The 14,795-nt window shown below is 39.5% G+C and overlaps 1 protein-coding gene across 8 annotated transcripts in view; it reads left to right on the top strand.

Moving 5' to 3' along the window:
* The first annotated feature begins 863 nt into the window (after positions 1-863).
* Positions 864-14,795, top strand: part of CLEC16A (C-type lectin domain containing 16A) — an 80,396-nt gene continuing 66,464 nt past the window's right edge. For all 8 annotated transcript variants that reach the window (XR_012588619.1, XR_012588622.1, XR_012588620.1 and 5 more), the window contains exons 1-7: positions 864-1,109; positions 8,810-8,938; positions 10,102-10,235; positions 11,027-11,175; positions 11,845-11,950; positions 13,514-13,637; positions 14,557-14,731. Coding sequence is in view for 3 of the 8 variants with exons in the window: in XM_074596961.1 (XP_074453062.1) it covers positions 1,030-1,109; positions 8,810-8,938; positions 10,102-10,235; positions 11,027-11,175; positions 11,845-11,950; positions 13,514-13,637; positions 14,557-14,731 (897 nt within the window). In the remaining 5 variants the exon portion in view is untranslated. The remainder of the gene's footprint in view (positions 1,110-8,809; positions 8,939-10,101; positions 10,236-11,026; positions 11,176-11,844; positions 11,951-13,513; positions 13,638-14,556; positions 14,732-14,795) is intronic.

Genomic DNA, 14,795 nt, shown 5'->3' with positions numbered 1-14,795 from the left:
GCTACAAAAGGCCAACGAGGAACAGCGGGGGCCAGATTTTATGCCAAGTTACAATGTATTTGGGAGGTATATGCACGCATTGAAAGGCTGGTTTTGGTTAAATTTAGTCTCTTCTATTCTTCTAACTTACCAGTCTTCTCACAATCTGACAAGATGTAACTCCTAATTGCCAAAGAAAGAGGTGTGTTTATTTTTGAATCGACTTAAAAACTAACTTAATTAAAGTAAAACAAAGAGGACAGGATCATTGATGATTGTCCTGATCTGGTTTTAGATTTTTTGCTTTAATTGGATAAAGAAACTAAGTGTTCAAGGCCAGGTTGGACAGGGCTCTGGGCAACCTGTTCTAGTGGGAGGTGTCCCACTGGCAGGGGGGGTTGGAACTGGGCGATCTTTAAGGTCCTTTCCACCCTAAACTATTCAATAATTCTATGAATCAATTAAATAAACCCCGGAGCCAAGCCCCATGGCTCCGGGAGGTGCGGGGCGTCCCGCAGGCCATTGCTACTCTCGTCCCCAGACATGGCGGCCGGGCACCTGCCAGGCAGCCTCACTGGGGGGACTCTGAGAGACGCCGCCCACGCGCGGCCCTCAGAGGCGGGCGGCTTAGGGTCGGCAGTTCCACTTTCCTGTGGGAATCCTGACAGGAAAGGAGAAAACGCCGGGCTCCCCGGGGACTCTCCCGTTTCCTTGCGGGTGCCGGGCCATGACAGATGCTGTGCCGGTGCCTGCCCGCCACCAGCGCCGGCGGGGGGCTGAGGGACTCGGGCTCGGGCCCCGCCCCGCCCCGCAGCCCTCTGGGACCTGCAGTCCGCACGGCGCCGGAGGGGCGGGGCGCGGAACGGTGCTTCCCGGCGTGCCCCGCCCGCGCGTGCGCCTGGGCGCTGCTGTGCGCCGGCGGCTGCCGCTGAGGGGGCTCCTGCTCGCTCCCCGCCCGCCCGGGCGTCCCTCGGCCGCCCTCTCGTCCTTCCGCGCGGGGCTATGAAGCCGTAGAGCCCCGCTGGGCCGTAGCCACCGTTCGCCGCCAGCATGTTCGGCCGCTCCCGCAGCTGGGTGGGCGGCGGGCACGGGAAGGCCGCCCGCAGCATCCACTCCTTGGACCACCTCAAGTAAGCGCGGAGCCGGCCGCGGGCTCGGGGGCGGCCGTGAAGGGAGCCGGGGGGGCAGCGGGGCTGCGGCCGGCCCTGCCCGGTTCTGAGGAGACTCGGAGGGTAGGAGCCGGGGCGGGGGGCAGACGGGCTCCGTCTGCGGAGCCGCTCGGGGCAGGGATTTCCCTCAGAGCGGGGCCGGGGCGGCTCGGGGCCGGGAGGAGGGAGGCGGCACGTCCGGCGACGCTGCCCGGCCCCTCGCTCCCGCCTCGCCTGAGCCCTTCGGCGCAACTCTCCTGAGGCGAGGGCTGCCGGAGCCATTCCCCAGCGGCCAAGGAGGCTCTGCGGGGTGGGCTGGCATTCTGCTCGCGGAAATCTGTCCCGTTTCTGCCCCTTCGACCCAAAATGTCTTCAGGGCAGTCACAGTTCCATGATGTCATGTCACATTCGCGGCTGTGATATGTGTTTGTTTGATTTTTAATAATGTCACAGGCACCTTCTGTGCAGTAGAGTGTAAGAGATGATAAATACAAGAAATATAACATTCCTCTTGAGAGAGAACTTTGATTGTTTCCTGATAGTGCCTAAGACAGGGAAGCGAGGAGGCTGGTCCCAGCCTGTAAACAGTATAAACCTTTTGAAGCGTGTGTGTGTGTATCTTAGTAGTCAGCAGTGATTCATGGTAGTCAGGATGGTGGGTTTGCAGGTCCGGGGGGTCTGGGGACCAAGTCATATGAGGAGAGGCTGAGGGAGCTGGGCATGTTTAGCTTGGAGAAGAGGAGGCTGAGGGGAGACCTCATTGCCCTCTACAACTACCTGAAAGGAGGTTGGGGAGAGGTGGGTGTTGGCCTCTTCTCCCAAGTGAATAATGACAGGACCAGAGGAAATGGTCTGAAGTTGCGGCAGGGGAGGTTTAGATTAGTTATTAGGAAGAATTACTTTACTGAAAGAGTGTTCAGGCCCTGGAACAGCCTGTCCAGGGAGGTGGTTGAGTCACCATCCCTAGAGGTATTTAAGAAACGTGTAGATTTGGCACATGAGGGCATGCTCTAGTGGCAGAGATTGTAGGGTTTTGGGGTTTTTTTGTGTGTGTATGGTTGGACTCGATGATCTCAAAGGTCCTTTCCAACCATGAAGATTCTATGAGGGCTCAGCAGCTGGCACAAAAGCAAAGCCGTTGAGCTTGAGATCTGTAACCTTAGTCTCAGGAGTCTGATACCCTTGTGTTACTGCTGACTGCAGGAGGTGAAATAGTTTTTTCTAGTTCTGCCGCCAGAGGGTTGGACGGATGTCAAGGGATAAGACAATTTTAAATTCTCTGTTCCATTTTAAGGGTTCCACTATTGCGAGAAAAATGAGGTCCACTGTTATAGCTTCTCTTTCTACTGAACAAGAAAAGGAGGTCATTGAGAGAGGCAAAGCATTTTCTAAATTAAGTCGCTGTGAATACATAGCTCGTTGAGAAATAAGTAGCTGGTAGTTTTCGAGGATTAGTCAGATTACAAGGAGGATGTGAATGGAGTCTGACAGTAATGAGCAGGATGCACTTATACAAGATTTGGATCTCGCAATTACTTTATCAAGATGACTTATGGATTCTGGTCCTTGTCTCTAAACTGGAAAAATGTTTAAAACCAGCAAGAGTAATTGAAGTGCATAACTTTTTACCAAAGATAGGGAAATCAAGTCCATAAATACAAACCCGATGGGGCAGTAGCACTGTAGAAAGTAACTTTGAAAGCGTGGTAGGACAGACTAGTAAGTTAACATGATCTGGTGTTGCAGGAAAAAGGGGAAAAGTCATGCTCAGACATAAACATAGGAATACTCTATTTAACGTACAAGGGGTAGTCACTGGGTTCTACTCAGCGCTAGTGGAGCTTTAGATCTATCTGGTTTTGATATTACGCTTGAAGATAGAGCAATAATGCTGATGCATGATGAAATTTGAAGAAATTGAGCTTAAATTTAGAATACGGAGGCTGGTAAGAGGGAGGATTTAGGATGTTAGAATCTTTCAGGTAAGAAAAACGTGATCATATGTTCTCTCATGGCCAGAGAGGGTAGAAAAAGCAATATGCTGTTTGATTTGTAGCAAAGGGGAATTAGGCTATAAGTGTTGTGGCTTGTGCTTGACTTCTTAACTGAGAAATGAAGTATATAGTTCTCTACTAAAATACTCTCTTTAGTTTGTTTGCTTTTTTTTGCATGTGACTTTTTAAATTATGAAATCTATAATGGTAGTATGTAAAGCCAAGACCATTGATCTGTTTAGACTATGTATATTTGTTTGTTTAGCCAGGCTGTATGAATTTCAGTTTCTAGCTAGATGTCAACAGCAAAGGCCGCTACCTACTGGTAAAGTGAAATTTTGGACTTTTCTAAGATGGCAGTTGAAGTGGGTAAAGCCACAGAAGAAAAAAGGGCAAAGAACCTTTGCTTTGAGGTCATAAAAGAAACTTGGTCTTGCTAAGCTCACCATCTTGTGAGTTGTCTGCATTCTCATCTTTTCAGCTCATCAAAAACCCGTGTTGTGTTCTATATGAATGTGTTGAGTAGAACGCACTATCCTTGCTATTACAGGTTAGTTTAGCCTATACAAGGTATGTTATGCTGTGTTACAAGAGTGAAATTAGCCTGGGCTATTCTTATGGGAATATTTTTATTTTTTTAACATGGGTAATGTAGAGCTTAGTCTAAATTGTAAACAATACACCTGTTTAGTAATACCGCGGCAGTTGCAGCTTTTTGTCGGTGAGTGTTGGATCTGGAACTTCCTTTCCCATTCAGCTTTAGTGCAGTTTGGTTGAGGCTTGCTTTTGGAATGTTACTGTTCAGTTATTTCTTCAAACATGCCGTAGAATGGATTGCCTAAAGGAAAATCCTGAGGCTATTTGTATCAAGTGTTTGGATACAGTCTCTTGGTCTAGTGAAAACACTTAAAATTTAATCCATCTTTCTAATACCTTGCTGAATTGTGATCTAGAGAGGCTATGAAATAGTACTATGCACTGCCTGTGCGCTTCTGACTATTATTTTTCAGAGAACTTGATATTTTTGTGCCTTTTGGTTAGTAGCTGAGGGAATGTCAATAACTTAATAAATGGAGAAAGCCTAAGTATTCTCAAAACAGGAACAATTTTAGTGATTACTGGTGAAAATTGTCTTAAATGACTTGTTTATCTTTACATGAGATTCTGTCTTGTTGAAACAAGGCCAGAATCCACTTCTTAAAGGTGGCATCCAGACGTTTAAAATGAGACCTTTTTTCCTCCCTTCATATAGTCCTCTGCTCTGCTTATTATATGCTTCCCGTTCTAAAAGCAAATACATCAAGGCTGTTTTAGGTAATAGTCTGTCTTGCTACACAAACTTGAACTTAGTGCTTTCTCACGAGCTGCGTGTTCTTCTCTTTCTTTTGTGGCCTACCTTTGCACGTAAGCCAGACGTTCTTGTGTGGGTCAGGGTTTCTTACAGTTCTCTCCAGCCACTGACTGTGATAGTCACTGTATCCTGCTTCTGCAGCTCCTCGCCTTAGGAACTGTGATCTATAGTTAAAGTACCAAAAAGTCTTTCATATTGGATAGTCTGAGATGCATGGTCAAATCTCCTTGAGAGGATAACTGTATCTTCTTTCCCTGTCTGTCTACAAACTTTGACTTTGCATTGGAATGGATGAAGAGGATTTCTGTCATTTATGCCAGTATTTAAGTGGTGATATCTTAACCATTGCTGAAGCGTTCATCTGATAATATCTCTGGTGTTCCTGCTAAAGTGAAAGACTTTGGAACTTAAACATAGGATCTTTGTTCCTAGATGCAAATTTTTTTCCTATTTTTCTAAGAGGTATTTTACATAGCCCTGTTGTTATCTTCAAGTATGTTTCCCGTTGTTGCTTCTACAGGTATTACTTCAATTGCATACTGATTGCACAGAAGGTTTTATACCATTAGAGTTGGGTGCTGAACATTTCTCATGACTTGGTCAGACACAGTGTCCATAACATGTATGGTTGAAGACTTGTTTCACAGATGATTCATTTCCTGAAGTACTGTCCATGCTATACATCGAGTTTCCTCTATGAGAACAATATGTAATCACATACTTACAGGCAGCATGAAGAAGCAAGCATGTTATGGTTAAGTCTGGGGTTTCTTAATTTGGGTACTTGACTTCCTAAACTCTTACCTGTTTCAGTGTATTTTTGTAAGTAATAAGTAGGAATGTCATTAATACACATTTTCTATATTCACGAGTTACGTTATCCCTTTGGGTATGGTTTGTTACCAGAAAGATGTTCAGAATTTTGTTTGTCCTGTTAAGTTGCTGGCAAAATCTCCTGTCGATTTCGATGGTGTCAGGTGCTTTAACGCTTCCTGCATGGTGGGTTTTTGTTAGATTTTTCCTTGTTTGAACCCAATTTTCAGATATAAAGAGACAGAGATGGCAAAAAACCCCTCTTTGAGGGTTTAGCATTTTGGAGCACAAACTTGACCCCTTTGTAATCAGCATTTAAAGGTAGGCTTTAAGAATTTATGGAAATATAAAAATACTGGTTTTGTGTGATACTTTGTATTCTCATGGTATAGTATGTTGCATCTCTGGTAAGAGAAACAGGTATGTGCATGTTTTCTCATTCATTTTCAAGTAAGTGGATAAAGGAATAGCTTGAAAGTGAAGCCCAGGTTTTCTCTAAGTGCATCAGTGTGCTAGCAAATCAAGGAACTTTGCAGTAATGTTGATATTAAGTAAATTAATTTGGAGTTAATGTACTCCTGACTATTAAATGTTTCTTGTTTTTTGCATTTGTAATGCTCTATGTTCCATAGACTCCCAAGATGAGGTAATGGCATGTAGTTCTTCCCACTGCTTCCCATTCCCAGAGTTCTGCTATTGGAGTAAACTTTATTCCCAAGCTTGCAAAATGTAACTTATTAATGAGAAATGTAAGTTCACAGGTGCAATAATTTATATATGACTTCAAATAAATAGGCTAAAATATGTGAAGTAGTGTAGTATTAATTACTCTCTTCAAACTAACTCTCTCAGGAAAAATACTTACTATACAGATTGTGTGAGTACTGTTCTGATTTAATTGCCCTCTGTCTCCATCTGTTTACTGTTCCATTAACTGATGCATGCTCAGAGGGGTGACTTAGTTTTTGCTCTGTCTTTTAGTTGCCTGTTCTGATAATACAATACATATAGTGCCACAATGGGAAGTTTTTGCAGGGCTCGTGTGCAGTGTGCTCTTTTAGAAAGCCCTGGGAACTGGTTGGTCAGATTTGAACTCTCACATCTTCACTGTGAGCCCTCACGCCGTCAGTATCTGTAGAAGCAATCTTGAACTGTGATCCTCAGATTAGTTGAAGAGGATTTGAGGGTGCTCTTTGACTTGCTAATTAGTGACTTCTGTTGTGGTACAGCACGTGACCAGCCGGTTCTGACTGTAGGAGATGGCTATGAATCGACTTTTCCTAGAATGGTTTCAGCATGAGCGGTTTCTATTCTGGATTTGGGAAATTAGTACTGATTTATGAGGGGGGAAAAAGCAGCATGAAGAGGGAGAGAAAACTTTTTACTGAGGAGTATTAGAGTATGAAAAGCTGATCTTTTTCCACCTCCTGCCATCTCTTCCCTCTTTCTTCCTCTTTCCTCTGCTGTCCGTTAGGTTAACCTTAATATGATGTTCACATTGCTGATTTTGGGGAGGAGGGAAGGGAGCGTGCAGTGTATCAAGTTTGTTAAAACTGTGAGCTTCTGAGAGCTGTTTATCTCTTGGTGTCCTTGTGCAGTACTTGACACAGTACTATTGTTGTTTGATGATTAAGCAGTATCAAGATCAGCAAGCATATAGCGTTTTACCATAACAGCATAAGAAACTTCTGTTTCCTGCATGGCTTATGAGGACGGGCTATGTCTTGCAGTGAGTCCTGTGAAGTTCTGGCTAGCTGAGCTCAGTGGTTGAAGATGATTCCCCAAAACAAATTTTGCAAATCTGAAGTAAACTGCAAATATGATAAAACTTTTTTTATTTTTTAAATTGAATTCAAGCATGAAAAAGGTTCTGAAACTTGGTAACATCTTGTTTTGTCTTCATAAGTCTGATAAATAGTTGGAACAGCCTGATATGTGGGTGCAGTTAAATGGCATTTTAGTCTCCAGCTGCATGTTTGCCCTGTGCCGTGATTCAGTTTCTTAGTGTGGATAAAATTGATAGGAATACTGTTTTTTTGAAATGTGATTTCAAGTCTGTTATTGATCTAAACTTCTGAAACTTAGTTTAAAGCAGACACCCCAAAATTTTGTTTTAGAAATGTGCAGTGTTTTCTGGAAACCTACAGTAGCTTGGCAAAATTGGTATTTTTGTCTTTTACTTAATAGCTGCCTGAGGTCTTTGGGTCTGTTGCTTAAAAATTGGCTTCCTGGACTTCTCAACACCTGCATCACACTAATAAGATTCCTAAAATTTCAACCTGAGTCACTGAACAAACTTTCATGGAATCCAAATCAATAATGGTAGGCTGCTCCAGAGTCAGGACACGCAGGCTGTTTTCCCAAAAATAGATCCTGAGAGTTTTGATTAACTCCACTTTTCATGGGAGGGTTGATAGTATGGAAAATCTGTCTTTCTTCCCAAACACTTATGAGTATATTGCTCAGATAATCCTGAACACTTGGGTATTATGCCTGGTTTTCAGTAGATTGCAGTATAGCAACACATGATCTGTGTTAAGTAATCTAAACTCTTGCAGTTTTAAAATGACATGAAATTTCTCTGATTATATTTTTTATTTACTTACTTTCTTGCATCCATCCGTTTTCTTTATTACTATGTAAAAGCAAAATAAAAAAAAATTTAAAAACCTCCACACTAGAGGGAAAAAAGCAGTGGTAATTCTTGTGCTTTAATTGGGAAGTAATCTTTGATGTAACGTTTTATTTGCGGGGTTGGGGGGGGAGAAAGGTGCTTCCTTGACTGAGTAAAATCTGAGATTTACAATACAAGCCTTTCAAATTTTATTTAGCTTCTGGTCACCTGTCGTAACATAGACATATTTTTAAACTTCACCAGACAGCCTTAAAATCTTGCCCTTTGAGATGGTAAAGCCAGAATTTGCCACCTTTCTGATCAGTACTTCTATGCTTGAAGGGCCAGAAACCTGATGGTTAAGCTTTGCCAAGATGAATGAGTAGTCTTTGACAGTCCTGATGAGTAACCACCAAATTGACGTGAGTCTGTGCAGTGTTTCTGCAGACAGGAGAAGGGATCTAACTTTTCTACTTAAATCTGCATATGTCTCTTGCCAGAATTACCCTTTTCTGTATCGGCTACTGCATGCTTACCATGCTTACTTGCTGCTTCTGTTTCTCCTTTTTCTTGCTTGTCACTCCTTTAATATACTTCCAAAGAAATTCACTTCGTTGCCATAAGAAGCACCATGGGACAACAGTTACATAGTTTCTAGTCCTTTGTTAACATATGCATAAGCATTCATAACTCACCTGGATAGTTGCGCATTTGTTTTTTTGTCATGTTTTCTGTTTAACAATTACTCTTCTCTCTGCATCATTTTTAAAAGGAAACTTCAGGATTTTAAAATTGTACAATGATAAGACATAGTGTGTGTGTCTACATTAAATTACAGTTACTAAAGACAAACATGGTGCACATGAAAGTGTCAGGATAGTATATTACTTGTAATTATTTTTTCTTTTAGGTACATGTATCATGTTTTGACTAAAAATACGACAGTAACAGATCACAACCGCAACCTGCTGGTAGAGACTATTCGTTCTATAACAGAGATCCTTATATGGGGCGATCAGAATGACAGCTCGGTATTTGAGTAAGTACTTAGAAGCAATTTTGACTCTGGTTTTGTTTTTGAAGAATGATTAGATTTGCATAGACATCTAGTTGAAAAGGTTAACTCTTCCAAGACTCTATTTCATGAAAATAAGTAGAAAGCTATGTCCTGTAGCAGACAGGTAAGCAGGATCATATGCTTGTCATACAAAGAAACAGAATTTGCTTTTGTTAACAAAAAAAAGTGTTCCAAGTCCAGAGCCCCTTTCATGTAAGACTTTTGTTTGACTCTCAAATCTTTGATACAAACACAAAATCTAACCTATTTTAGGGCCCAGATTTACTCAGTATGTCTATTAGTATCATATGACTTTAATTTGTTGACCTCAGTTTATATAAAATACTACAAATACATATCTTATTCTAGCTATGAAATTTAGAGGTTTTGTTGAGATGGTATTTTAATCCTCATAAAATAATGTGATAGGAAAATGAACTTCAAAACAAATATTCACAGTTGCAAATATGACTGTATTAATGCCCATTGCTTGGCTGTTTCCTTCGAGACATTAGCTCTTTTATAAAGGCAATTTGTGATCGAGATAAGTAAAGCTTAAGGTATTTGGTATTTTTAATTACTTATTTAGGGAGTGGTTCAGTTTATTTTTACAAGATTATTTCAATATGATTGGGTTATGATGTGGAGTAAGAAAATTAACTTATTACTCATATCTATACTGTAACTCCATCACATTCCTTACTGTCTTCTCTGCTTGAGAGAATTTCAGGAATGAGTTTTTTCTGCAGTTAATATAAAAAAAATAATTCATAGATATGTATTTGTCATGTCCTGGTAGGAAAAAGTCCACACTGTTCTCTTTAAATTGCACGCATTTCTGGTTTAAAAACGCTGCAAGCATTCAATTCTGTTTGAATTGTATAATAAAACACGAAATGCTTGCTTCTGGTGTGGAAAAAAAAATAATTAAAGTGGATCAAAACCAGTGCTTAAGCACCCTTGTTAGTATTTAAGCTTTTTGGAAGATATTCTTCTGTTATATAGATAAAACTTTGCAACATAATTCTTCATAAATGTAAAACATGCTGTTTGTCAAACTTGCCTAGAATTGTCCCTGATCCTAGTAAAATTATGTTGCTGTTAAATAGAGCAGCTGACTTAATGACACCTCTATTTTATTTCAGCTTTTTCTTGGAGAAGAATATGTTTGTTTTCTTTTTGAACATCTTGCGTCAGAAGTCCGGTCGTTACGTGTGTGTACAGCTTCTGCAGACTCTGAACATCCTTTTTGAGAACATCAGTCATGAAACATCGCTGTGTAAGGGCACACTTTTAAACTGCTTAGGATTCAGTGATCAAGATTTGATTGAATTCCCTTTCATTTAATGAAATTTAGTCCTAGTGCCCCTTCACAGAAGAACTATGTGAATTCCTAACAATCTTTTTAATTGAACACTACTGAAAATACAGTGTAATTTGACTCCAAAATACCTTTTAATGTAAATTTTCAGTAGTACCAGAGTAGTTGTCTGGTACTACTGAGACACTTATTTGCATATTTCAAGGAGTTCTTTAAGTCAGCAAATTAGTTGTGATCTGAAATGTTTGCCTCACTGCCACAGATTGTGCAGTAGAACTCTTGTCTCATTTGTACTGGAAGTGTTCTGACATCATTGGGGCTGGCATTTAGCCACTTGCGTTTACTTCAAGGTTTTTAGAAACGTATAAAGAGGATGGAGAATTAATGGTTAGTTTAAAGTATTCCACAACTCTCCTTTCTCCATGAAGAGAAAGTCATATACAAGCCTTTGAGATTTTATGACTTTGGGAGGATAAGAGAGGACTTTAAAAGTGTTATTTATTATCTGCCAAGCCTATATAAATTGAGGAAGGTGAAGTGTATTCTCAGTTGTCTTGTTCTTGGGAGCAAAGACCTTTGTAGGGAACAATTTCCTCATGTTACCACTTGAAGCCATCACTTGAGTTGTTTGTCTAAAAATTGGTATCTTCAAGCATCAGGTGGTTTGTTGCTAGCTGGTACTTTAAATACAGCTAGTTAGCATGATTTTTTTCTTTCTGTTAACCTGTGTAATGTCTCTTATTTTTCAGACTACCTGCTGTCTAATAACTATGTAAATTCTATTATTGTCCACAAATTTGACTTTTCTGATGAGGAGATCATGGCATATTACATATCATTTTTGAAAACTCTTTCTCTGAAACTCAACAATCATACTGTACATTTCTTTTATAACGAGGTAGGTGAAGAAAGAGTTGCAATATAATGATAAGAGAACTTTAATTAGAAATTGATAGCGATTTGGCACATATTCTATTTAGTCTCTTGTCTCAGCATGTCCTGCATTTATTTTTATAGCAGTAATATCAGTGATTGAGAATTCATTGTGGGAATCTCTACAAAAGCATGATTAAAAAGGTTTTGTCCTCATACAACTATAGTAAGGTCAAACTCTGGAAGTTACTGTTGTGTTGGACTGCTTCAGTAGTTCTGAAGTCTGCTTTCCTGAGAATTCAACTTGTTTATGCCTTGTGATCTTGTGCTTTTATAAACAGGATCTTTTCTGTTGCACCATTTGGTTCTAAGAGGCTTAGTCAAAGTCTAGGAAGCCTGAGTAATCAAAGGCCAAAGTTGAAATGGGTTTTTCTCGCTCCATTCCACTTCTTGCCAGAAGAGGGCATTAAAGCACTGAATATGTGCAGCGTTAACATGGAAAGCTCTGATGCTTAAAGCAGTTTATTTTAATGCAGAGCTACAAATGCAGCTGACTGTGCATTGTAAAATTTCGATTATTTAAGTAGAAGGTAAAAAGAGTAATACATGGAAAACAATTTTTGTACAGAATTTCAACAAATACTCTGTACGTGTTTTGGTTAATTCATAAATACTTTCTTTCCTCTTGTTACAGCACACTAATGACTTCGCTTTGTACACTGAAGCTATTAAATTTTTTAACCACCCAGAAAGCATGGTCAGGATTGCTGTTAGGACTATAACTTTAAATGTCTACAAAGGTATGCTTTTTATGTATTAAAAAATGCATGTGTACAAAATGCTTGTTTCATTGTACTTTAATTTTCAGTTATTTACATTTAAGGGTTTTCTGTCTGTTTTATGAGATTGGAAAGCTTAGCATGTTGACATGCTTCAGATACACGTTTTGTTTTTTTATGAAACAGAACCCCAAACGTACAATATGTACGTTTACAGTATTGTAAATAGTACTGTTTCCTCACAGGTGAAACTGGTTTAAAAAAAACCAAAAGAGTATCAAGGAACACAAGAGTACAAAAGGAACTTTAGTGTCCTTTCCAACAGAGATCAGAATGTGACTGTATTTAAAAAAAACAAGCAAATAAAAAAGCCAAACCCCCCAAAATAAGTGCTTTAAGAATATCAAGTATATTTTATTTATGAACTTGAGCTTTATAATATATGAAGCAGTAACCTTGCTGGCTACATCAATTCTTTTTGGATTTGGAGTGCATTAGAATATAACCATAGAGCTCCTAGGTCACGCCAGTCTAAAGAAGAGCTAGACCATTCCCAGAGATGACCAGTGAAGGCCAGGAGACTGCAGTTGCAAATTCCTGTACCGGATATGCCAGTAGGATATAAGAAAAAAACCCAAAACGTCACTGTGAGAATATTTAAGCACTGCAACAAGTTTTCCAGAGAAACTGAGGAATCTGTATTGTTTGAGATCTTCAAAACTCAACGAGGCCTGTGGCAACCTGGTTGAACTTTGACATTAGTGCTACTTTGAGAATGGGTTTGGACTAGACAATGTCTAAAAGTCACTTCCCCCTAAATTTTTCTTGGGGTCTATACAATCTGTAATAAACTGAAAATATCAGAGATCTCTGTAGAAAAATCGGTGTGCATTCAGAATTTCTACCTCTGAAATCAGTGTGCTGTAAGGTAGTATGTATTGTGGAATATGGTCATGCAGGGCATGTACTTGTCTGGAATTTTCATTGAATGTTGTAGTGATATAAAGGTTAGAGTAGAAAAAACGCAGCTCGGACGTTCAGGTTTCATAATTTATTTACTATCCATTTGCATATATTCTGATCTAACACCTACCCTGTATCTTTTAGTTTAGATGCTTTGTGCTTTAGCTTTTTAAACCCTTTTGGAGGATGTCGCTATCCCGGTTCCTAATCCTGTTAACTGTTGTCTGTTTCTTTTGCCCTTCCTTCACTGATGATTCCTGTGTTCCTTAATGCAGTGTCATGTAAGTCTAACTAGCTTGACTTTCAGTATTACTGCTTTGTTCTTACGCTTTTTTTTCTCTTCTTTTTAATAAAGAATGTTCTAAAAAAACCTTTCTGAATTCCACTAGATTTTTTTATCTTCAGATCTATGTAAATATATCAATATTAGGCTCATTCAAGCCAGTTAAGAATTGATATGACACTTTTGTAGATGTCCATTTCATGCATAAGATCATGTTAGGTATATACTCATATCAAAAGCTAGCATGTAATCAAAACTCAGAAGATACTTTGTATTTCTTAAAAATTAATTTTAAAAAATTGGCAACTGATTTTTTCTTCTTAACAATTTCTCTTTAGTGGACAACCAACCTATGCTGCATTACATTAGAGATAAAACTGCTGTCCCTTATTTCTCCAACCTCGTTTGGTTTATTGGAAGCCACGTGATAGAACTGGATAACTGTGTGCAGACTGATGAAGAGTAAGCTTTTACAAATGCTGGGTATTGAATAGACACGCTTTTCCCAGATGTTGATACTCTCCTTATTTTGTTTACATAGTTCAGTTAAGTTAGTTTCTGAATACGTTCCGTTGTAGACAGTTCAAGCTTTTCATTATCGCAAAGTTTTTTGGTGATTCTTTGAGTTAATAGTAGTTAGTGCTGTGTGCCCTATCTGTGCTAATATTTGTACAAGTAAATTAGTGTTTGGCAACATTCTTTTTCTTCGTCTTTGTTTTAATTCTGCTGAATTTGGTAGCTATCCAGAAGACACAAAAGGGATTTTGTGCTTCTCAATCATATTAACTTTGTCTTTTTGATGTTCCTTTTCTGTATATCCTGTGTATCATCTCAGTAGAACAGATTTTTGAAAAGATTCTAGGGAAAAAATTTAAACTGGAAAGGGGAACTTTATTTCATATCAGAACTGCCAGACCTGAAATTCCTGTGTAGTATTCCACTGTCAGTTACAGAAATATTTTGTTGATTCAGGTTATTCTTGGTTTGTTGTCCAACTCCCACCTTAGAATGGGCAGCTGTTTCTTGCCTTCTTAAAGTGAAGACGTTAGATACAAGATAGATTTCTTCTTTTATTTTTGGAAACAAATTTACTGGTTTTTATGGCTGGCTTGTAAAAAGACTCTGACAGTGAAAAGAAGTTTTGTAAAAATATTGCTTCTGAAAACTTGGGGGAAAAACTTGATATGTGCATCCTAAAGCACATACAAGCCTGAATACTGTTTGCTAGCTGCATTAGTTGACTTGACGGAAAACATCATCTTTAGTCAGTCGATCTGCATGAGATGATCTGTGGAAGGGGAGGCACAATAATTCTTTTCTTAAGGTTTTAAGACTTTGACAATGATTATATCTGATACCTTCTTTCTGTTCTCTTTTTCAGGCACAGAAATAGAGGCAAACTGAGTGACCTGGTAGCAGAACATCTTGATCATTTACATTACCTTAATGATATCCTTATCATTAATTGTGAATTTCTAAATGATGTGCTGACAGACCACCTACTTAATAGGCTCTTTCTTCCTCTCTATGTGTATTCATTAGTAAATCAAGATAAGGTAAGCTAATACCTGCAAACAATTGAGTTTTAAAGGTATTACTTGCTTTCAGTATGCATAACGA

This window comes from Larus michahellis, chromosome 8, assembly GCF_964199755.1.
Source record: "Larus michahellis chromosome 8, bLarMic1.1, whole genome shotgun sequence".
NCBI lineage: Eukaryota > Metazoa > Chordata > Aves > Charadriiformes > Laridae > Larus > Larus michahellis.
The sequence above is the reverse complement of the archived record's forward strand: the minus strand, read 5'-3'. Positions and strand labels throughout refer to the sequence as shown.